At 35.4% G+C, this 24,069-nt stretch overlaps 1 protein-coding gene across 1 annotated transcript in view; it reads left to right on the top strand.

Annotated features, from left to right (window-relative positions):
* The window catches only part of Pdcd10 (programmed cell death 10), a 34,794-nt gene extending 12,042 nt beyond the window's left edge, over window positions 1–22,752 (top strand). Inside the window, exons 2-8 of the mRNA XM_051198896.1 lie at window positions 2,013–2,231; window positions 9,785–9,838; window positions 13,832–13,949; window positions 15,345–15,471; window positions 19,347–19,425; window positions 19,686–19,768; window positions 22,269–22,752. Coding sequence (XP_051054853.1) covers window positions 2,136–2,231; window positions 9,785–9,838; window positions 13,832–13,949; window positions 15,345–15,471; window positions 19,347–19,425; window positions 19,686–19,768; window positions 22,269–22,350 — 639 coding nt within the window. The 5' untranslated portion in view covers window positions 2,013–2,135 and the 3' untranslated portion in view covers window positions 22,351–22,752. The remainder of the gene's footprint in view (window positions 1–2,012; window positions 2,232–9,784; window positions 9,839–13,831; window positions 13,950–15,344; window positions 15,472–19,346; window positions 19,426–19,685; window positions 19,769–22,268) is intronic.
* Window positions 22,753–24,069: the final 1,317 nt, after the last annotated feature.

Below are 24,069 nucleotides of genomic sequence, written 5' to 3'. Positions count from 1 at the left end.
ACTTGAATTAAATCTGGCAGCATAGTTCAGTTATTTTAAAAGTCTTACTGGAACCATTGATGGTGAATTCATGCTATTGGAACCACTTATGGGTCCAGTTTGTAATACATATTCTAAAAACAGTTCTGTTGTAAAGTGTTTGGGGGAGCATTTTTCAGTGACAGTATTAAAAGGTTGTTAAAGATCTGAAAATAGTTTTAGTTTTGGAGGAGAAACTACTTACTAAATACAAGATCAAGAAGTTCAATGTTAGTGTATGCAGAAGATTTGAATAGGCTTATTGTATATAGAGATGTTAGCAGGAACTTTTAATGGTTCTAGTCACCTACCTTGACCCCTGAACCTGTCAGTCTCTCTGTCTTAGATGATATTCTGAAGAGTAAAGTCAAAACTATCAGCTGATTCTACTCTGCCTATTGCCAGTACATTCTTAGTGGAATATTTGAAAACATAGCCTTTCTTCTGATATTAGTATAGTCAAAGTCATTGTCTATGTTCTGTAGCTTTTAAAATGCCTGGCCACCTTCTTTGTGAAACTCTCACTGTAATGCTGGTCTTGTTATCTTTTCCCATTTCAACATATAGACCAGTCTTGCTTTTGGTGCTCACACTTGTTAATTTTTTGTTTTATTTTTTTTTTCTTGTGACATTAGTACCTTAAGAATAATAAGAGTAAAGATTGTATTTTTTTAATCAGCTGATATATATTTACTGCCATGCCTGTAGGTAATCAGTAAAATATATAACAAGTGTTTCTTCCCATTACCAAATTCAGTTGCTCTCCGGATTCTGTTTCTCACATTTTTTTTCTTTTAAATTGGAGCCATAGATTCTTACTGTTTAGTTCATACTTTGCCTTAATTCTGTAGTTTTCATCTTCACTATTATTACTTCTCCAAGTTTGTTTTGTTGGTTGGTTGTTTTGTTTTGTTAAGAGATTAGCTTTGAAGCACAGATGGACCTCTAAGTAGCAAACCCTCCTTTCTCTCCAAAGTGGGATTAGATGTGTGTGCCCCCATAAAAGTAGATCACTTAGAAGCATATTAAGTTACATAGGGAGGGAGTGAGAACTAGGATTGATATATAAAATAAGAAAAAAAATCATACATATATACATATATAACATAGGAACGGAAGACTATCATTGGTATTTATCTACTTGTGCTTGCTTAGCTCCTGTTTATAAATCTTGCATTGGCATACTAAATCTGGTAAGTTTGCCCTGAGTGTAGTTCTGCTTCTCTATTCCTTCTTGCTGTTTAGAACAGCCAGAGCAGTCCCCATGAGTCTACCAGAGTATTTTATGTCAGTAGTTTTCCCTTGCTCTATATTATAAAGTATAGGAATTGGTTTTGGTGATATTCTGTAAAGTCAGGGAGCAAAGTTTAGCTCAGAAAAAGGAAGTGTGGGTTTTTGTTTTGTTTTTTTTTTTCCTGTCCATTTCTAAAAATTGCTAAAACCAGGACTCAGCTGTTAGCAGATGTTGATCCCCTTTCACTGGTAAGATTATAGTAGAACACTAAGTGCTCATATTTGACAGGGTGTTAGAGCTATTGAAGCAGTACTCTTAATTCTCTGACAGACAATTGAGTTCTTCAAAAGAAATTTAGGTCTTGTATAGACCTGTTTAATGACTAAGAACTACTACTACTAAGAACTATCCTGTATCTTTAGGTAGTCAATATTCATTTGTTCAGTGAACAAGCAATGGTTAGGTTCCTTGGGTGCATGGGATAGAAAGGCTGTTTTTTACTTCCATTTCAAGAGGTCTCTGTGAATCTGAAGTCTATAAAGAAGTATGTAAGGAGTAAGGTTTTTCCTTCTGCCGGTCTTGTGACATCTCCCTTCAGAAGTATAAAGTATCTTGCTGACTAGGGTGGCTTTCACATGGAGAATTTAACAAATCAGCTTCTGGATGTGATAGCCAGCAACTCTAATTTTAAAAGAATGTTTCTAGAATTTTGTTGTTTCCCTTTAATGTAAATGACCTTTTCTCCTTTCCCTTCCTCCAGACTGCTGTTATTTTTTGTGTACCATTCTTTATCGTACATACATAGAAAAGGGAAGAAATTCTGCAGTGAATGAAGATTCCTCTGCATTTTAGCATTGCTTTTTCTACTGTAGTTGGTTTTTGAATGAGGATGACAATGGAAGAGATGAAGAATGAAGCTGAGACCACTTCCATGGTTTCTATGCCTCTCTATGCAGTCATGTATCCTGTGTTTAATGAGGTGAGTGCACATTTAAGGTCTCTGCTTCATTTACTCATCTGTGTTTCCACCAGACAGACATTCCTATGAACCAAAGTCCATGTGTTGGCTGTTGTATCTGATCCATACATATAATTGTAGAAACAAAAGCAAATGGAAATGTAATTCTTAGTGGGGTAAATAGGTATTACATACAGTTCTAAGTTGAAAATTACAGTAAATAATATCAAGTAGGAAAAAAATGAGAAATTAGTAGATGGGCTCTATTTGAGGGTTCACAGTATGACCTACAAAATAAGATACATAATATGCTAGAATCTAAAAGAGACAAGTAAGAGTAGAAAGAAGTACATTATTAAGTAGCTAGAATGGCAGGCAGACACAAGGGCATGGTGACAAAACCCTGTTTCAAAATTGGTATTTGCAAGATGATGTTGTGTTGTATCTGAAGAAGTCATGGTAGCTTTTTTATTAAGCAATTTTCTTGAACATGGCACAAGTACATTTTTGGTTTTTTTGTTTAAATTAATATTATCCTTCTAATATATGAAGAGAATTCTAGGCCTGTAAGTCTTTTGAATGTAAATTAATTCCTTCTCTGTAATGTTGAATGGAGACCTTGAATAGTGAAATTATTTTTCTAAACTTATATAAGACAAACATCAACTCTGGGTTTCCTGCCTCTAAGGTCAGTGGCTTTAGCAAAAGAAAAAAAAGAAAACAACAACAACAAAACCCTTTAATAATAAGTATTTTTGCTACACAATGCAGTTAATCTTCGAAACCAATCTTGCTGTTGCTAAGATAGCTGGAAGCCCTTATGAAAATGCTAGTGCATTTTAGAGTGTTATTCTTAGACTCAAATCCATTTGTCCTGACATTTTGGTTGATGCACTTGATTTGATATGCTTACAAACCTTAATGTTGGAGGCAGCAGAGAATGATTCATTATCCTTTTTGTCGAATCAGGCATAGTGTGGAATTTCAGACAATGCCAAATAGGTTCAGAGGCCTTTCAGGAGAATTCAAAAATCGTGGTGTAAGTAAAGGTTTTTATCTCCATTATGTAAAAAGATTCTGGAGGCAAAGGATTTCAAGGCTAGTAATATATAAAGTCTGTGTAATCAGAAATTCATCTTCTGCTATACCATGTTACAATCTCCTCAGTATGCATGATAGCTACCAGAACTCCATCATGTTCAAGTTTTCCAGAAAGGATAAGATGTGAAGTCTTGTTTCCATCAGAGTCTATTTACTTAGTGTAACCTTTCCCCCAAAAAAGTCAAGACTTCCATGTACATCCATTTACATGTATTTTTAAGAACTTAATCTTATGACCAAACTTAACTGTGCAAGAGGCTAGAAAATTCAGCAATGTTTTCTTACTGAGAAAGCCTCTCTTGTAAAACTTGGCCTTGTGGTAGTCCCATCTGTAGCAGCTCTCAACAAGCCAATAGTTAGATCCATCTTTTTGTTGTGATACTTCATTGCAAGTAGCTGTGCTTTCTTATAGTTAATTCTGACTGTTTATTTGCTTAGTACCCTGTTAGGGCATGAGGATAGAGAGAAATAAGCTATATACCTATTCCAGAATCCTCTGGGGAACATGGCTATTTAAAGTTACTCAATTGATTTTGCACCAGGAGTGGGACAGGGAGATATCCCTTAGATTAGGTAAGTAACTTAATGTTTTCTGTAGTTAGGGTTTGAACTTCTTTCACACATAGGTGTTCTGTCTTTTCAGGTCTGTGTAACCTGTCTTAATGTCTATTGAACAATGTTAGGGAGAATTTCTGGATTAATTTGGTATTTTAAGTCTTGGTTTGAAAAGAGGTAGATGTCATTTACATGGATAGCATCAGTTTCATTCTCTAGTGAAGAGAAATGAGGGAAGGCTTTTGTTCTAGAAATATGGGGCAACTTCCTAATGTGACGACTCTTGACTTTGCTTCTAAACTGTGGGGCTTAGGTTAAACAGACTGTTGGGATAATTGTTGATTAAAAACTTGATTTTACTCACATATAAGAGAGATTTACTTTCAAGAAGAAGTGGTTGTGAATAGACTGGTGAATCTATAATAAAGATGCTGCTGTTCTATAGGTAAGATCTGAAAGCACATGTGGCCTAATGGGCCTAGACCTAGTTATTTGTCATCATTCTAAGAATTTTCAGGAGTAATGTTTGAAAATGAAGTAGCTGCCTTTGGCAGACTTAGCATTGCTGGAGAACGAGGTCTCATTCTGAGATCAGCTTACTGGCCTAACCTTGTAGCACACTTTAAAAAAAAAAATTGCTTCCTATCTTGTATTCAAAAACATGCTCTAAACTGTCAGTTTAGATATGGCAGTGGTACTTAAATTTCTTCTATAGTTCAAAACTAGGAATTTTCTATATGGCACTAATGAAGAAATTATGGTTTAGTTTGACTTTATTATTTTGTACTATATTAGTTTCAAATTACTTCTGCAAAAAATAGTACTACTATAATAGAAATGCTGAAAGTAGATGTGGCTTTCTAGCTCTTTCCCATATCATAAGTATATCATAAGCATTAGGCAGTATTAGCATATAGGAAAGCAAGGTAGACGGAACTAGGACACAAGGAGGATTCTGAGAGGTGTAGGAAACAATTAGATTGTTAATATTTTAGACAGAGTTAGCCAATAAGAAATGCTAGTAACAGGCCAACAGCATTATATTTAATACAGTGTCTCTGTGTTATCTGGGGCTGGTGCTGCACTCGGATCAGGCTGGTGGGAAACTGCTCATAACAAGGAAGTCTACTCGTTCCCTCCTTACATTTATTCATAGTAGCTATAGTCTAGGTATCATTTATCTAGAGGGACAAGCTTTATTATTTTTTATTTAATTTAGAAACAATCTTATTTTACATAACAATCTAAGTTCCCTCTCCTCCCATCCTCCCGTGACTCCTGACCCCCCCCCCCCATTACACCACCTCCCCACTCTCCAAGGAGGGTGAGGCCTTCCATAGGGGGATATGAAAGTCTGTCACATCATTTGGAGGAGGGCCTAAGTCCTCTTCCGTGTATCTGGGCTGAAGAAGGACAAGCTTTATGTTAGAAATTTTAGTACTGTTACTCTGAAGTTTACAAATCACACTTATTTATGGCACTCAGAATGCTGGCTCTACTTAGTAAAATAGTAAAGCAGCTTGTAAGATAACTAAGAAAGAGTACACTTCTTGTTTAGCCAGCTGCCACTGAGTTCAGAGTCCAAGAATATTGTACACATAAACTTATTGTGAAATAGTCCTACTTGCTGCATAATGGGAAACTTGGTTTGTACAAACAAACCTCACATCAGGCCTTTGGTCAGGTTCTCTTATAACTGTATTATTCTTACTGATTCGCTATATATGGAGAAGAGAATGGATTTACTTCTTCCGGGAAAAATAAGCCATGTGTATGTGGAGAGACATGTTTTAAGATGACATACAGTTTTCTGATGCACTGTATGGCATATTTTTGTGAAATACAGTTTTGCAACTAAATTGGAATTTTAGACTGTAAACATTTATCAATAAATTACTCCAAGATATACTTCTGAATAAATAATATTCTATTCAGAAGCTTAGTAACTAGTTCTGCCACATTTTGCCGATAGATAGCTCTACGTTTTTCCTAGTAAATAAATGTCACTTGAGACTATTCCACCGAGGGGAAGAATTCACATAAACTTTGAAAAGTGAATGGATTTTTACCTGCAGTCCTGTCAGCCTGAAGTGTGAATTAGGGGTGTGCTGACAAAAAGACATACTTGCCTGGATTTCCTGATTACTAAAATTAGAATAAATAATAACTCATTTAACTTTCAACAACTTGTGAAAATATATTAGTTACGGTATTGTAATGTATTTAGAGTAATTAGGCTTATGGTGTTACAATTATGAAGCTCTCATCTAAGAATCTAAGATTTTTGATAAAATTGTGGCCCTCATAGAATGTTTGCATACTTTCCAACAGGTTCAGCAGATTTTTTTTTTATAATTATTTCTTTAAGTTTCATTTTACATTCTTCCTCCAAACATACAGTTCTTCTTCCAAACCCCACTCCCACCCCTGCTTTGTACTACTTATGTGGCCCTTCTGAACTGCTGTATCATGGAGTTTGGCAAACTCAGGGACTACTTTGTTAGAGCACCCAGAGCTTTTTCTTTTTTTCTGTACAGAGCATAGTTGATGACATTTGCTTTCTATGGCAACTAACATGCCGTCTTTTCAACTTGACTCACCATAGTCTCACACGATATACCAGGAGTTTTTAGTTTTGTGATGTGGCCCAGTTTAGTTTAAGAAATAGGATCAATAAATTTGGAGACAGTGTAAGGATGGTGGTCACTTTAGGAAAACCTAATCTTGGCTGATGTTAAGAAAGCCAATAGCTTTATATGTAGTGTAGAACTAATTAACCTAATTCTTTTCATCTTTAGAAAAAAAAGTAATAATCACAAGATTTTTATTGGAGACTGTTGAAAACTTGAGCAAAGGCTAAATTGCTTTCTTATTTTTTATTTTTTTGTTTATTTTCTTCTAATTGTGGGCTTGGACTTGAAAAATATGGGAATAACTGATGCTTCTAGAGGGATCGGTGCAATGAATGAGCTTTTGATAACTAGGATTACACTTGAATTTATAAAGTATTTTATGAGTGAACCTGAGTGTGAATTTGGCGAGTGCAGTTGATAATAGTTAAATGTTGAAGAGCTATCCTCAGTTGTGAGGAAGGAGCTGCTGCGGTTGGTAGTGTGGAGTTGAACTGAGTGGCTGATGCTCACTTCCTTAGGGTCCCTCAAAAGCACTATTGCTCCACTCGTATGGAGATAAGCTGTCTTAAGCACTCTTGATCTCTCATTCAGATTTGTTTCCTTTCTCCTCTCAGTAGTGACATAAAGTGAAGCTGAGGCCCAGCAATGCCATTTCTTATTTTGGTGTTCAGTGATGCAAAATGTAGCTGTACTCTCCTTTCCTCACTAGACCCAACTATGTGGTATGAGTGCTATCAATTTCTAGTAATCTAGTAATATTGCAAACAGGTCAGTGTTTTTTATGAAGCCACTCTAGCCATCAGCCATAACCCCAGCATCTCTCAGGGTTCCATTCATTAATAAGTATTGGAAACAAACTGCAAACTCCTTTTTTGTTATAGGCTAACATGAAATCATCATATCCTGGTATGTCACCAACTTGAAAGAAACCTTTGAGTATACAAACTTGTAAAGATAGTTTTAAGAAGACAGGCTACTTTAAAACAAGTTCAGATACTATCTCCTAAAACGAAGCACTTTTCAGCTTTTCACATAGCTACTGAGTTCACACTTCTGGTTAGTGAGGGCCTGGATACTCTTTTAACATTGACTACTTATATACGATAGAACGAACTCAGGTGTCTGTTAGTTCTTACAGAGAATCAACTCCAGTGTGGAAAATGATAGACTGCTTGTGTACAGGCTTGAGAACCAAGCCTATGGCATTAACCTTGTCTCAGTACAGAGTTGGAAATTTGTATCAGCCAGACCAGAGTTTTCTCTCTGTAAAATTAAGATGTATGCAAAGAGATAGTACTAGCACTTAGTTGATGTCTAATGAGATGATCTGTTGTTAGAATATTCTCAGAACCTTGTCAGAAGAGGGATGGTTTTGTTTAATCTTAATCACAACCGAGGGGTATAAAAGAAGTACTTTTTATAGAGTGGGTAAAACTCTTGCTGCCTAAGTGTAATACAAGCCTATATACACTTGGGAACAGTTTGAATGAGTTCATTGAAACAAGAACTACTCTGCAAACAAGATGGCTGTGCCTGTGTCCCGGGAAACTCTTGGGCATTGTAAACCAGATGAGCAAGAAACCTATTAAGTTCATTGCAGATATGTGGGTGTACAGTATACCCCAAAGTGACTCCAAGTTGAGCCTTGCTGAAGTGCTTCACAGTTTATAGACTTCTGATGTACTAAGATAAGTCTGACCTTTCTGTGACCATTTTCTTTGTAAGATGAAAATGTGCAAATTTAGTTTGGAAATCCCCATCTTGGATATATTCTACCAGCTTTGCACTTGCTGTTCTGTTTTTTTACTTGCATTCCAGCGAGGATGATAATGAGTTATTTAATAATGCTACTGCTTGAAGGCTTATAACTGACTCAGACCATTGCTGTCAAAAGAAGGCACTGGCTATAAACCCAAAGAAGAACATGGACTGTCAATATGGAAACATTTGTCCTGTCTGTCCCAGTTTCCTTAACAACCTGAGATCTGATGAGCTGTGCCATTACACTATAATTACATGAACTATTGGAAGTAGAATCTGTTTTCATTGTTAGAGATAGACCTTTGCCAGGGTTGAAAGCTATTTACAGTTGATTCCTTCCCATATCTGTTTACTGGGCTCATTTACCTTCCCTTTACCCACTAAGTGCATTTTCCAGGCCTTCATAGAAGCCAGATTAAATACTAAGCTAAATCATGCATTGTTTATTGGGAGATAAGTTATTATTTTTGACAGGTTGTTGCTTTTGCTTTGTCCTGGAATGTATAACTTGTACTGATACATTTCTTACTACATTGTTTCCTATTAAAATAAATTGACTTTAGCTTCACATTTGACTTACAATTAAAGTCATTACATTTAACCTTTTTTTCCGGGGGCGGGGTTGACGTAGCTCTAGAGCCTGTCCTGGAGCTAGCTCAGTAGACCAGGCTGGCCTCGAACTCACAGAGATCCACACGAGTGCTGGGATTAAAGGTGTGTGCCACCAAAGCCAGGCTACATTTAAACTTTTTAAAAAATTATTTTTATGCATATGAGTGTTTTGGGTGGTGCATGTATATATTTGTATTATGAATGTGTGCAGTTCCTGTAAATTCCTGAATTGTTAAATCCCCTGGAGCTGGAGTTGCAGATAGGTATGAGCCATAATATGGGTGCTGGGAATTGAAACAGTGTTCTCTACAGTGAGTAGGCTTAACTGCTCAGCCTGCTCTCTAGCACCTGCAGTCCACTTTGATTTAGTATTTTAGAAAATTACTTACTGTTGGAGTATGAAAATGGCTCTGAAATTCAGACAATCTGGACTTACTCTTTGTCAGCACTATTTGCTGATTGGCAAAGTGTAGGCTAAGCTTAATTCTTGGCTGAGGAAGTAACATAAGAAGGGAGGGAGGGAGGAAAGGAAAAGAAAGGAAAGGAAAAAGGAAGGGAAGACAAAGGGAGGGAGTCTCAGTACATGTTTCCTTATGCTAGTCTTTGATCATTACTTGTATAAAAGGAATCCTTAATCCTCATTATTTTCAGGAGTTCAAGTTGATATGTGTATTGTTTCTCTTCAAACTTAGAACTCTATGTCATATGTCTATATCATGTATTCTGTATCATAAATCTACCTTTATTTAAAAAAACTGTACAGGTTTGAGCGCATATTTAAATTATTGAAGAAGTATGACTTATTAAAACACTTCTTGTATGATGGATTTGTCATTACGAGAGAACGAAACATCAGAAATGTTTTTTTCAAGAACATTTATACTAATCATAATTTTAAACTTTTCATTGTAGCTAGAACGAGTAAATTTGTCTGCAGCTCAGACCCTGAGAGCCGCTTTCATTAAGGTGAGGTACAGTAACTTCTTAGATTTATTAAACTGTTACATGTAAATCTTAGTACCATGTGCTGTCACTAGTTTTCTTTCAGTGAAGATTTTTTTAGGTTACTTAGATATTTCTTATGCTTTAGTCTATTCTATAAAGCTTTAAACAAAAGGCAAACCACAACAAGTGGTGTTTCAGGTGATCACTTTTAGAAGTACATTTTTATGTTTCTTTTTCTACCCTTAAAAGCTTGTTTATAAAAATATAAATTAGCTATACTTCATATTGTTGAAAATTACGGAATATAAAAATCTACCTCAAATATGGCAGATTAACATTACTTTGAGAATATAGTTAAAGCAATCCAAGTGAGGTTCTTCATTATCCTTAGACTTGAATTGTTGACTTGTTATTGCTGGCAACATGTTGATCTGTTTGAAGTATGATTTCTTCAAACAAATGTATCTCGAGTGTAACATGGACACATGGTGGGTGACTTTGTATTAAAATGAATATAATCTAGCTAAGTAATAAGAATTCATTTTAGATACACCACTAAAGCAACTTCAATGTATACAGTCACTAGAAAATTTAAAATTTTATGGTTGATTTCATATCTGTTCTCAGGGTATATTTCTGTGTATAGTATTAGGCATAGTATTTTCAAATATTACCTGCTTTCTCAATTCACATATAAGTTTGGGTACAACCAGTTTACTTGTTAATTACCATCATTAACTAGAATAACTTACTTTTAAGTCAAAATATTTTCGTGTTCAAATTAAGAATAAACTTAAATTTTTAATAGCTGTTATCTTTAGCAGTTTTCAAAAATAGGTAAAACAATGTATTCCTGAGGAATTTTATTAGGACAGTGTGGTGAAAATACAGTTGTGTAACCATGATATATCTGCAAATCTAGGTTCATCTAGGTTCAACACTTATTATCCACTGCTTTGAGGTTTTAGTTCTTATTTTTGCTTTATTTGCTTATTTACTACTGAGATAAATTCTTTAGGCTTCCCAGGTCTACATTTGAACTTCTGACCCATTAGTCACCCTTCCAAGTACTGGCAACTATAGGCATGTACTATTCTGTCAAGATCATAGTGATGATTCTTAATTTTAAAAGTAGTGAAAATTATTTGAGAGCAGCATGGATCACAGCTAGTTATATTTCAAATGAAATTAAAGGAAGCTATGTAGAGGATGATTTTGTTGTTTTAAATTCCTCTTGAGAAAATGGGAAGATGGCTCAGAGGTTAAAAAATTTTGCTGCTCTTTCAGAGGACCTGAATTCAGTTCCCAGCACCCACATCAGGAGGCTCACAACCTTCTGTAATCCATCTGCAAGAGACTGTTTACATCTAGCCTGCTGGGGCCCCTCTACTCACATGCATACACCCACCTGCAGACATGTAATTAAAGATAATAAAAATGAAATTTTAAAGTCTTTTAGAACATGGCAAAGAAATGTTGCCTAGCTAGTTTTTTTATAAACATGCTTTCATTTCTTAGTTTATTAAATGGTTTTTTAATCACAGTATTATGTTTTTATTTAGTGGAAAAGAGGATTAATAATTTCCTCAAATAAAAATGTAACACAGACTATTTTTTATTAAGTTATACTTTCTGCTTGATTCCCTGTTACCTTGTCCCTCTTGGCAGTTGTTGACATATTGTGCTGTCCACTATGTTGCTAATAACTGGCCACAAAACTATGTTTTTATGGAGTGGGATGTTTTTCTCACATTAGAGTGTTACAGAGTTTGTGTACCCATCAAGTTCAAGGTTGAAATCTGTCAAGTGCAGATAGCGTTTCTGATCTAAGAACAGAGGTTTTAGAGATGAACTTCGATTTGAGCTTTTGAAATAGGTAGTTTCAACAGGACTTTAAAAAGACACTAAGACATATATTTCCCAAGGCACCCTGCAAACTCAAGGGAGTTTATGAGGTATTCAGAAAAGTGAGCACCATGATACTTAGCATCTGTTTACACTACATGAACTTAACTTGAAGTAGTTTGTGATTTCAACACACTAGATTGATCCGCATTCCTGTAAGTGATGTCATATCTTTCTGGAACTAATGCAAAGTAAATACCACAAGAAAGTCAGTGTGTAAGAAGAAATGAGAATCTTAGTTACAATCTAAGCCCGGTGCTCAGGAAATGCAAGGATCCCCATTAATATATAGCCTTTGTTAGCAATTAGATAAAATAGTGTCTGTTTTGTTATATGCATAGAATTTAAGCTTTGAGGTTACCAAGTGGTTATAACATTCCACTTAACTAAATTATTTGTACAACCTAAGCTACTTAACAGCATTTTATTGCTAAGAGCTTCGTAAACTGAGAAAGTTCAGGACCTCTGTGAGACTTTTGCATTCTCCAATTCTGACATTTTGCTGTCCCAGATCAAACTAGTATTTAAAACTCTGTGTGCAGACTTAGAACATTTAATTCGTGCAGCAATTTACCTTAATTAGCAAGATGTATTTCTGCTGATAACTTCCTGCAAGCACATAGTGAATGCTCCCATGCCCCCAAGATAATTCATTATTATGTAGGTAGACATTAATGCTACTTGGAATAGGAAGATAAACAACTGTTACCAAATAAGCATCAAGTATAATTTTTTGGCAGTTCAGCAGACTAATACTCTAACAGCATATTTAGCTTTATTTGACAGTTTTTCTTTTTAAGGTTACCTTGACAAAACAGAAACAGAATTTTGATGCTTCATTATCTTATCTAATTGATAAGCATAGCATTTAACATCAAATACAGGCATCCCATCATTGAGACATGTATGTATTTTGTGTCTTTTCCACTTTAGTTCACAATCTCTGAGGTTTTCCTACTTAAGACCTCATGAGAACCAGAGTGTTTAAGAAAGAAGAGAACTAACTGCAGTGATGTTAGAATGAAACAGCAAAGGCAGAGCGGTCACTTGTCTTGACAACTAAGGGAGTGAGTGTCATTGGATCAAGAGTGGAAATTGTGTTTCTACCTGTTAACTGTGGCAAAAAAGAAAAACCATCATTGTATGGATTTAATTGGCAGGCATCTTGAAGGACAAACATTCAATGTGGTTAGCAATTTTTTTTTAATATGCTACAATACTGAGAAAATTTGCCTTTACAACATTCAGTCTCTTGATATGGCTACATTTTAGTGCCATAGAAAGTTCAAGTCACAAAGAAGGGATTCACATTTATTTGTTATACTCTGTATATAATGTTCACAAATATTAGGGAGGGCTAATGAGATGGTCCCATGCATAAATGCTATTGTCAAGCAAGCCTAATAAGTGACATTCAATCCCCTGAACCCACGCAAATGTGGAAGGAGAAAAAACTCACTCCCCAGAGCTGTCCTCTGACTTACACATCCACATATGCCTGTTCCCCTGCACTGTGGCTTATCAGACATCTCATTACATACACGCACACACGCATGTGCACGCACACACACCAATCAATAAATAAAAATCAATTTTCAAAGAGTGATATTTTAGAAGTCATTGAACAAAATTTCTTGCTGAGAAAATAATACGAAATGGAAATTATTATATAGAAAACTAGGTAAAAGAATAGATTTTATTAAAAACTGCAAAAGGCACCATAGGTTTTGTTTTTCCTCACAAATATTCTAATATAGCATATCTTCAAAGTATACTTGATAAGAGTTAATATTGCTCATCCTAATCCTCAATGTATTTAAATTTATGAAAAGAGTAATATATGGAGAGAGAGAAAGAGTGTGTGTGTATTTCTATCATCATTAAATTGATTGAAAGAGAGGACACAATGAAGAGGCAAGGAATCATGAGTCCCTCTGTGACTTTTCATACAGTGAAGAGCTGCTGATGAGTAAGCTGAACAAAGGTGATCATGATTCCCTCAGTGGCACTGGCTTCCCCGGAGCATTCTGTTCTTATGAGTGAATAATTTCTGAACAACTGAAGCTTAGCTTTAAAATGCTGATCACGTGAAAACATTTTTTCTTACAGGCTGAAAAGGAAAACCCAGGCCTCACACAAGACATCATTATGAAAATATTAGAGAAAAAAAGTGTAGAAGTTAACTTCACTGAGTCCCTTCTTCGTATGGCAGCTGATGACGTAGAAGGTATCAGAAAGCAGAGTTGTGTTTAGTGTCTCTGTTCTTGAGAAGCACTACTTCCAGATGATTACCATTCAACCAGACAGTCCCCCCCCCCCATTCCAATCCCTTCATGCTTCCGGTGGTGGTCGACATGGTATAAAGTAGACAAACAGGCCCTTTAACTTGCTGTATCTGTCAGGTTGAGTTATGGGAGGTATTTGTTGATGCTGCAAGCTTATCTCTCCCCTCTCCCCCATTATAATGCCTAATAAGTTTCATTTCAATAAAAGTTCTGAGAAATATTTTGAGTTGCATTTGGCAGAGACGAACTATTTGTCTTATTTGATGTTACTGCTAACTGCCTTTTTTCAACCACAGATTTGAGAGGGCAGCCTTATTTTTTTACATTATTATTTTTGCTACTTTCCTTTCAAAAATTAGGAATAGGCTTCATTTAAATTTAATAGCATTTTTCAATATTCAAAAAATATATATTAGTGATCTATATTTATTAATAGAGGACAGAACAACGATATTTGAGCTGATTCCTTGACTTTCATTTCCTGAGACTGAATGCTTGCTGCCAGTTTTGCCAGCTGACATTAAAGGTGTAAGTTACTAAGCTTCCTGCTAGACTGAAAGCCTGGTAGTAAGCCTGTTCATATGCTGGGTCTCATTGAACCTCTTTTCCAAAAAGCTATTCTGATCCCAGACCATATCTTGGGTTCAAATGAAATTTCAGGAATGTACTGAAAATTGCAAACAACTTTGTGATTTTAATATAACAAGCCAGTCTGTTCCTCATGATAGGGTTTTTAATATAATGAGACATAGTATATTCAACACTACAAGGGTTTTAGTATGATGAACCATAGTATATTTCACACTTTAGGGATTTAATGTAATGAACCATATTATATTCCATACTGTAGAAGTTTTAATATAATGAAGCATCATATTTTTAATACTAAAGAAAGTTTAATATTAGTATTACACACTAGTGGAATTTTAAGTTACTGAGCTCACCTTTCCCTCTTACTGATATATAAATGACCTCTGCATTCTTCCTAAATTTCATTATTTAAGATTTCTTGGTATAGTACAGTATCAGAGGACTGATGAGCTTGATAAAGCCTCCTCGCCTTTATATCTGTGATGGATGTTCTTTCATGATTTTATTATGTATTACTATATATTTCATAGTAAAATTGTATAGTCTTACTCTGCTTTACTTCAAGAAAACCTAGGGGTTTTTGTTTCTTTGGTTTGTTTGTTTTTCACTGGACCAAATTGAATTTTCTTTGTCTTTTCTAAGTAAATGACTTTTCTCCCACTATATCTTTCCTTTGGTCAGCTCTTAGACTTGAATTTTTAAAGAGAGTCACATGGCATTTTTTATTGTGTTTTTTGTTTTATCAGAGTACATGATTGAACGACCAGAGCCAGAATTCCAGGACCTAAATGAAAAGGCACGGGCACTTAAACAGATTCTCAGTAAGATCCCAGATGAGATCAATGACAGAGTGAGGTTTCTACAGACAATCAAGTGAGTGAACTTTTTGCTTTGACTTGATTAAAAATAAGTTATTGTCTTTTTATATGAAATTTAATTAAAATAAAATCTGAAGTTTTTGAATGCCAGTAACTTTGAATATATTGACATCAGAATATCCTGTGTTTTTTTAGAATGGTAAATGGCAGCAGCAAATCCATTTTTGAAATAGTGAACAAAAGATGATAATAACTTAAAGTATGTAAATAATGGGAACCTGTGGATTTCAAATGAAAACATATGCAGACACTAGATTAGTGGCAATAAACAACAAGGTTTTCATTTCAGAAATGGTGTAAATCATTGGAGTAAGGGAATATATAGATGTGACTAACATTTTCTGATATTGACTAGATTGAACCCCTAAATCCCTACTTTTGAATTATAAGTTAAATAATAGGGGCTAGGAGGCTGATGACTAGGCAAGCAGCAAAAGGAGTAGTTCTAGAGAACTAGGTTTCAAACTTGGGGCCCACTTGTTTTAGGTTTCTTTTGCTATGATAGAGACCAGGACCAAAAATGCAACTTGGGGAGGAAAGGGTATTTGGCATATAAGGTCACACAGTCTATTGAGGAAAGCCAAGGCAAGAGTCTGGAGGCAGGAGCTGAGGCAGAGGCCATGGGGGAATCCTATTTATTGGCTTGCTCAGCTTTGTATATACCTCATGACTACCTGTCCAGAGGTGGCACTGCCCACAGTGGGTTGGGCTCTCCCATATCACTCATCAACAAAGAAAATACCCCATATGCTTACCCACAGGCCAGTCTTATGGAGACTTTCTCAGTTGGGGTTCACTCTTCTCAGATAACCCTAGTTTGTGTTAAGTTGACAAAATAACCAACATACCATCTTTCAGGTTTGTACTAATGAGTGGAAGAAATATATTTTCTAGCTAAGTGTCTATGGTAATTCTCTTAAGTCCCAATAGATAGAAAGCAAAGCACACTGGGATGATTATAATATCTCTAATCAATATAGTATTTGGGGGAAACCATAGGTAAAAATTTCTGGGATTGGTATTTTCATTACCACACATCTCTGTAGCATAGGTTTCATTGCATGTTACCATGAGCATAAAGTTATACACTTAATAAAGTTCACTTGAAATAAGTGCTAGCTTTGTCTTTTGGGAATATTCTATATAACTTACTTTATAAAATGCTATGTCAAATGTTGGAGCACGTGTTTTGAGTGAAAAGAAGCCAGGAGTATATCCCAGTACAAAAAGTTGTTTGTAATAGATTTACAAATAAAGAATCATGAATGACTCTCCTCTCTAATAGCAGTTGAAGAACCAGGGGTATGGAAAAGTATCTTTACTTTTAGCCTGTTTAGGGAGCGCTATATATATATATATATATATATATATATATATATATATTATTATTTATTTATTTTTTTATTTTATTTAATTTTATATAACAAAGTCCAATTAAATGAAAATAAACATTTATACAAAATATTTGGGAATTTGGGTGTTGTTCTTTCCAAACTACTTCCTGCTGGTAAGGGGTGCTGTCTTGGGGGGATTCGAAGAAGATTCAGATATCCTGGCTGTAGTCTGTAGGGCTGTTTTGTCCAGCTGTTTTGAATGTAGGATCAGCTTGTACTCTGTTTCAGGCTGTCTGGCGTGATCAAACCTCATTAGTCTGGAAGGAATCCACATCTTTTCATTTTCTGTGGAAATAAAAATAGAAATCCTTTTCCCCAGTAACTTGTCCTTCAACTTAAATTTTGGAGTCAAAGCATTTTTTTTTTAATTTAATTTATTGTTTTACATGTTGATCCCAGTTCCCTCTACCTCCCTCCTTCCCTCCCCCCCAACCCTCCCTCCCTCCTTCCCTCCCTAGATTAGAAATCTGGTAGACCTAGGGTCTGTGTTTCCATGAAACTTAGAGCTGTTCTAGAAGCTCTGCTGACAGGGCAGCCTGGGAAGGTGGCCCGTGTATTACCTGTCTTAGCAGATGCGGCCTGTCACCACACTATTTTGGGTTGAGATATTCGTCATAGAAGACCTTTTCCACCTGGGCTGATGCCAAGTTATGTTACATACATATGAGGCTGCACAACATCAGATATACTGAACCCTTTGTGGTAGTCATCAGTGTTGTAAGCCAAATTAGTTTGATGGTGGTATAGCACTCAAGTCCTTTATGAGCACTGACCTACTGGCTTTGCTGCTTGGGTTTCAGAGATGGGTGAAGGATAAAGCCACTTGATAGTAAGGTTAATAATACTAAATTAAGTTGTACCTGAGCCTTAGCCCCAGAGGTTTGTATAGTCTCAGGAGGAGGACAGTACTCCTCAGGCAGCTTAAACATGACTTGCAGATGCACAGAGCTCAGCCTGTTGCCAATGGTGGTGGTCCTAGGCTATTTGTGTTCTTTCTCTTATACAGGGCCTTCATTGTCTCTTAGGTGCTCGAGACAAACTGTGGTAATTTTCCTGTCCTGTTTGTTTTTCCTCCCTGCTTGTTTCACAGAGCAGAGTGGTGTAAGAGTGGTTGAGGCCATCAGCCTTGTGGCCTGATACTGTCCTAGCAGCTAAATCCTTAAGCTCCTGGGTCTTTGTCCAGCCCTATGTCTCACTGTGACTTTGCTAAGACTTTTGCTTCTCTGTGGGGATCTCTTCCTCTGAGAGGTACCTTTCTCTGAACTGGGCTTGTTGAAGTTGAAAGACTGGAATGATGCAGACTATTTCTTCTCTTTCCTTCCTACTTCCTACCAGGCTCATTCCCCTGATTCCCATAGCTTCATGCTTATAGTTTAGTATTTGTGATAGTTCTTGAACTTCGTGTGCTGAGGAACCACTCACTTACAACTGTGACTCTTGGCCTTCATCATGCTCACTTTTCAAATTGCTTGTTCTTAGAAGCAGATCTAGGGTAAACTCTGGCAAAGCCCTTTCTCCTTCCTGCCTTGCTTTCCTTTCCAGCTAAGTTAAACAGTCTGTTTCTGAGCTGCTCATTTGACCTGCTCTATCCAACCATTTCCTTTATATTTACATTTTCATTACCCTCATTATTTTTTTGTAGAATATTTAAGTACACTAAAAAATGGCGCTGTATTTATGTTTCTGTCATTGCTGTTAGCTCCAGTTTGAATTTATTGAACCTTACATATGTAGAGACTTAACGTTTTTGATTGGTTGCAGCTATAGCTTTTCTTAAAAACATAGTAAATTCATGTGACACCATTTTATTAAATGTGCCCATTACAGCAGTGCGAAATATTGAAGCTCTTTGAAAATAGAGAGGCCCTTACTACTAAACTAGAGGTAGTGATGGTAACAAGAAGCCAGGTGACATTTTTGTGTCAAAATAATTCTACTCAGATAGATAATATTTTATGTTCCAGCCTAATATCCACACCTGACATATCTTCACCATAATGTTTAGTTAAAAAAAAAAAAAAGTCATTAGTACTTCAGAATGAGTATAAACTGAGAAAATTAAGTGTGGAAATGAAGAGTACTTTGAGGGTCTGTCAGAGTATGACTCAGTTGGTAGAGTGCTTGCCTAGTATTCATCAAGAACAGGATTCAGTCCCCAGCACTGCATAAGTAATCAGGGGGGATTGTAGAAGTTCAAAGTTCTTGGTTACGTGGTGAGTTCAAAGCTAGCCCTGGTTACTTGAGGTCCTGTCTTAAAAAAAAAAAAAAGCCAGCCTTGCATCTAGTGCTCATCTTTAATTCCAGCACTCAGGAGGCAGAGATAGGACAGTCTCTTTGTTCCAGGCCAGCTTGGCCTATGTTATTGAGGGAAGGGGGATGGTGGTATAATGTGATTCATAATTACACACCACACACATACATACATATATGCTTTCAGTATGGCTTATTTTATAGATTCTTTGTTCTTTCTTAACAGGGATATAGCTAGTGCAATAAAAGAACTACTTGATACAGTGAACAATGTCTTCAAGAAATATCAATACCAGAATCGCAGGGTAAGCTGCTGTTTTTGCCACCCTAGACATGACATTATTTGCAATTGTTTTCCAAACTATATGCTAAAAGGTTTGGTTATTGGAAATTGTCTCACTGAATTTGTCTTCAGGTATAAACCTTCTGTGATTATGTTAGTGAACACTCTTAAAAAGACTTAGCAAGTATAAAGTTCACCTACATTCATTATAGGCATTGGTCTTTAACTTAGGCTTTTGTGCTATTCTTGTGACTTAGTTTATGTTTCTTTTCATAAACATAGGCACTTGAACACCAAAAGAAAGAATTTGTAAAGTACTCCAAAAGTTTCAGTGACACTCTGAAGACATATTTTAAAGATGGCAAGTAAGTTCTGTCATTTACACTTTTCTACTAAAATTAAATGTATGTGTTTTTGTAGGACATTAAAACCATGTAAATTGTGCCAGTAAGCCCTTACATGGGTAAGGGCTCTTGCAACGTGGCCTGACAACCCAAGTTTAATTCCAAACACCCATTTGAGGGAGAGGGAGAGGGAAAGGAAAAGGGAGGAGAGAGGACAAGCCATGTAAGTTAAGCTCTTATCTTACATGGTTAATACCAAGTCATCTGGTTTAACAAAAGCAGATGATTGGAAATTGAGTAGCTGTTGTTATAACTACAACTCAAGCCTGGACTGAGTAGTTTGTAGTCTAATTTTCACTTTTTTCCTAATATCTTTTCTTTGGTCTTCTTATTTTTTTTTTTACTTTTTGTCTGTTTTTTTACCATTTAGAGATACAACGTACTAGTTTGTACCAACTCCTAAAAAACTTTAGTAGCATCTGATGGAGGTCTGGAATTGAGGTTCAGAAATTTCTAAGATTCCTCAGGTGCTGACAAAGCTGCCAGTCCTTTGAGAAGCTGCTACACAGAGTTTAATACAGTAATTCTTAATCCTGTCACATGTTAAAACCATCTTGGGTCAGTTTTTTAAAACCTCATTCTTGTCCTGCTTAGGAGCATGGTCTAGATGTTTTGTAAACCTGTCCAGGTGGCTTTGGAGTGCTGCCAGGCTAGGGACCCACTATCCTAAAGGGAAGATAAAGTAGCTTATCACATTGTTCTACTAAATAAGAGGTACACTAAAGAGACAGGACACTCTGAAAGAAAAGAAGACAAAAACAAATGAATATTTAAGAGAACTGTATAGAAGTTGTAAGTGGGACATTAGTTTTAGGTTACACAAAATTTGTAGACTATTGTATAGATTTAGGGATTGTGTTTTTTTTTTATGTGCATATACTCAGTATTTAAACAGGTGATGTGGGTCATGATGTCTATAGTATGGTTTCATATAGGTTGTTGATTGTACTTAAGGTAAAATGCTAGAAATTGTATTGAAAAAGACTCTGGTTTTTGTTTGTTTTTATTTTGTTTTTTGGAGAAATAGTTTCTCTGTGGAACAACCTTGTCTTTATAGACCAGGCTGGCCTTGAACTTACAGAGATCTGCCTGCTTGCTGAGATTTAAGGTGTGTGCCACCAAGTTTGGCCAACAAACTTTTTAATAATATATAAAATTAGAAAAATATTTTAAACAGGCACTGCAAACATCCTTGAAGTTTTATGATCCTATAACCTTATTATGTTTATTATAATAACAATTTTAAAATAAAAGTACTTTGATATGAAAATTTTAAAGTCAATTTAATTTCTATAACAAATTGAAGAAGTTACATTAAAGGTTTTATGTTGCAAATTTAGGTTATCTAGAGGAAATCATCCTTTGTGGTTTAGTTTAATAAATGAAGCCCAAATAACCAAAGATATAATTTACATAGTGGTATGATTATTTCTCATTTTAATTAATAAATAATGTATAATAAACATTGAAAGTTGGGAATTTATATTTCAGTGATATAAAATTATTTATGTATGGATTATTCCAGCTTGCTACTGTTTCTCCACCCTTTAGCAACTTTATATTCAGTTGTGTTTTGTTTAAAATTGTGCCGTGAATTTTGTACTTCCTTTCTCCAAATGGAATTTGTGTGCTCTTTTAATACATCGTGTACTGGGGATACAAATTCTCATTGATTGTCATGCCTAACTCTGCCTGGGTGAGAGTTATCTAAGAGGAAGATCCAAACTTCAGTTCTGGTACAGAGAGACTGATAAGGCCTCGGGATTAGCCACCCTCCGCCACACAGTGAGACTAATAAATGGCTCAGCTCTACCTGAAGTCACACAAAGACAAACCTTTGGGAAAACAGCCTAGCTACTTTTTAAAGCAAGTTGTTTGTATCTGTCTGGTCTCAGATACTGAATCACTTGCTTCACTTGCCTTTTTTTTTTTTTTTTGGTTTTGTTTTTAAGCATGTGTTTATATAGAATTGAATAAGTGAGATTAGACGTAGTAGTTAACGTTTCTGTTTTTCATGCCTATCAGTGCTGGGTGTTATTGTGTCATACTTGAGGCTTAGTATCATGCTTTAGCAGGTCATGTTAACTGGAGACCTCATATTTTTAAAATTGTATGTTGTTTTGTATAAGAAATCACAGCTGAAGACCAATCTGAATGAATCCTCATTGACCAGTGAGTGATTTATTTAGCCTGTAAATAGATGTTGGGGTAGTGACCTTTAAGCACTGTATTGGCAGTCAGAACCACCAGGGGGCAGTAAGTAATTCCTAGACTTATAGTTGAAGCACTAAAACATAAAATCCCAAACTGGAATGAAACTTTAGAATACACAGTACTAATTTGCCCTTCCCCCCTTTATTTCATTGTTACCATTGATATAAGACATTAACTATAAATGTTTTATTTTAAAAAATAAATTTTGGCAATGAAATTAATGTTTGTTGTTTTTCTTTTTAAACAGGGCAATAAATGTGTTCATAAGTGCCAACCGGCTAATTCATCAAACCAACTTGATACTTCAGACCTTCAAAACTGTGGCCTGAAAGTTGTATATGTTAAGAGATGTATTTCTCAGTGGCAGTATTAAACTGCATTTATCTGTAAATTTTAAAGTTTGACTGTATAAATTATCAGTCCCTCCTGAAGGGATCTAATCCAGGATGTTGAATGGGATTATTGCCATCTTACACCATATTTTTGTAAAATGTAGCTTAATCATAATCTCACACTGAAGATTTTGCATCACTTTTGCTATTATCATTCTTTTAAGAATTATAAGCCAAAAGAATTTACGCCTTAATGTGTCATTATATAACATTCCTTACAAGAACTGTAAATATTGGTGTTTGTTTCTGACATTTTAACTTGAAAGCGATATGCTGCAAGATAATGTATTTAACAATATTTGGTGGCAAATATTCAATAAATAGTTTACATCTGTTAAACATTTCTTTACTTGAAAAAAGAAGGATGCATATATATATATATAAATAAGTGTGTGTGTGTGTGTGTGTGTGTGTGTATGATCAGAAGACCAAGACAACTTGGTCTGATGTTAAAGATCTTCTAATGGGAGCTTACTAGCAGTTTATCAAATAATAAAGCAACAAGAATTCCTATTTTTTGTTCTTAATCACTTTGGGCAAAATGTAGTCAGTTAATATATTTCTGTTAGTTGTTTTATATATAAAGGACTGGGTATTTTTTCACTGTTTATAATCTCTAGAGAAGAAGAGCAGTCTACAATGTCTTTATACTGTAATGACACTTTCTGAACTGTGTGACATTGTAGAGTTTGACTCAAAAGAAATTACTTCTGGTATGCTAGTCCTAATGAACTTTGCACATTGTCCCCCAAAGTAGAACTACTCCAATAGTTGAATTGAGATTTCACCAGTGTTAATATAATAGACACTCTTTAAATATGTGTAATTTGTTTCACACTAGAGAAGTTATAAGGAATTATGTGCCTAATATTCATTTTGAGTGATTTGAATCTTCAGCTTTGATAAAATAAAGGGAAAATCAGGTTTTGTTCATCTTTTATAAAGAAATTAAATATTAGTAAATCTGTTGACAGTATATTTTGGCTATAATACAATTTAGTTATTTTTGTTCCATTTTTAGAAAATCTATTTTTAAAGATTACTGTCATTGATAATATAAAACCCTGATAAATATAAATCAGTATGTGAAAGAAAGCCACATAGAAAACACAGATAAGTGATTGAACTCTTACCACCTATGAAAATGTTCCTAATTTGATTTGTCATTCTTCAAAAGTGCATAACCATTAAAACAAGCATAACTGATAATCTTAGTATTTTATCAAAAACTATCATTTATTGTTGGAAAATATGAAGAAAGACAAGTGTGTTATTTGTACAGGGGTTTCTAATCAACTCTGTTACTTCCCTTTTATTTTCATTCATTCATTCATAGGAGTTGCCAGCCTTGTTTCTATAGTCTTCCTTCATTCTTTATAAGTCTTCATCTACTGCATTGGTGTTATAGTGAAGTATATGTCCTACAAGAGGGCCAATTCCAAGTGTGAGTTACTTCCATAATCCTTCCAAAGCAGTTGAATCAGTGAAGAGAGATATCCAGTGCGAAGAGAGGTGTGGAAGGAAACTCGTTGTCCTCCTGCTTTCTGTGTCAAGTACTATTGAGAATGCATGTATTTAATTTGATGTCTGAAGAGTTCTTTAATTTAGTCATCTTCCTTGTAGTTGAAGAAATGGTGAGGCTATAACATGGTTGTC

This window comes from Phodopus roborovskii, unplaced genomic scaffold (genome assembly GCF_943737965.1).
Source record: "Phodopus roborovskii unplaced genomic scaffold, PHOROB, whole genome shotgun sequence".
NCBI lineage: Eukaryota > Metazoa > Chordata > Mammalia > Rodentia > Cricetidae > Phodopus > Phodopus roborovskii.
Note: the sequence above shows the minus strand (reverse complement) of the source record. Positions and strands in the feature narration are given on the sequence as shown.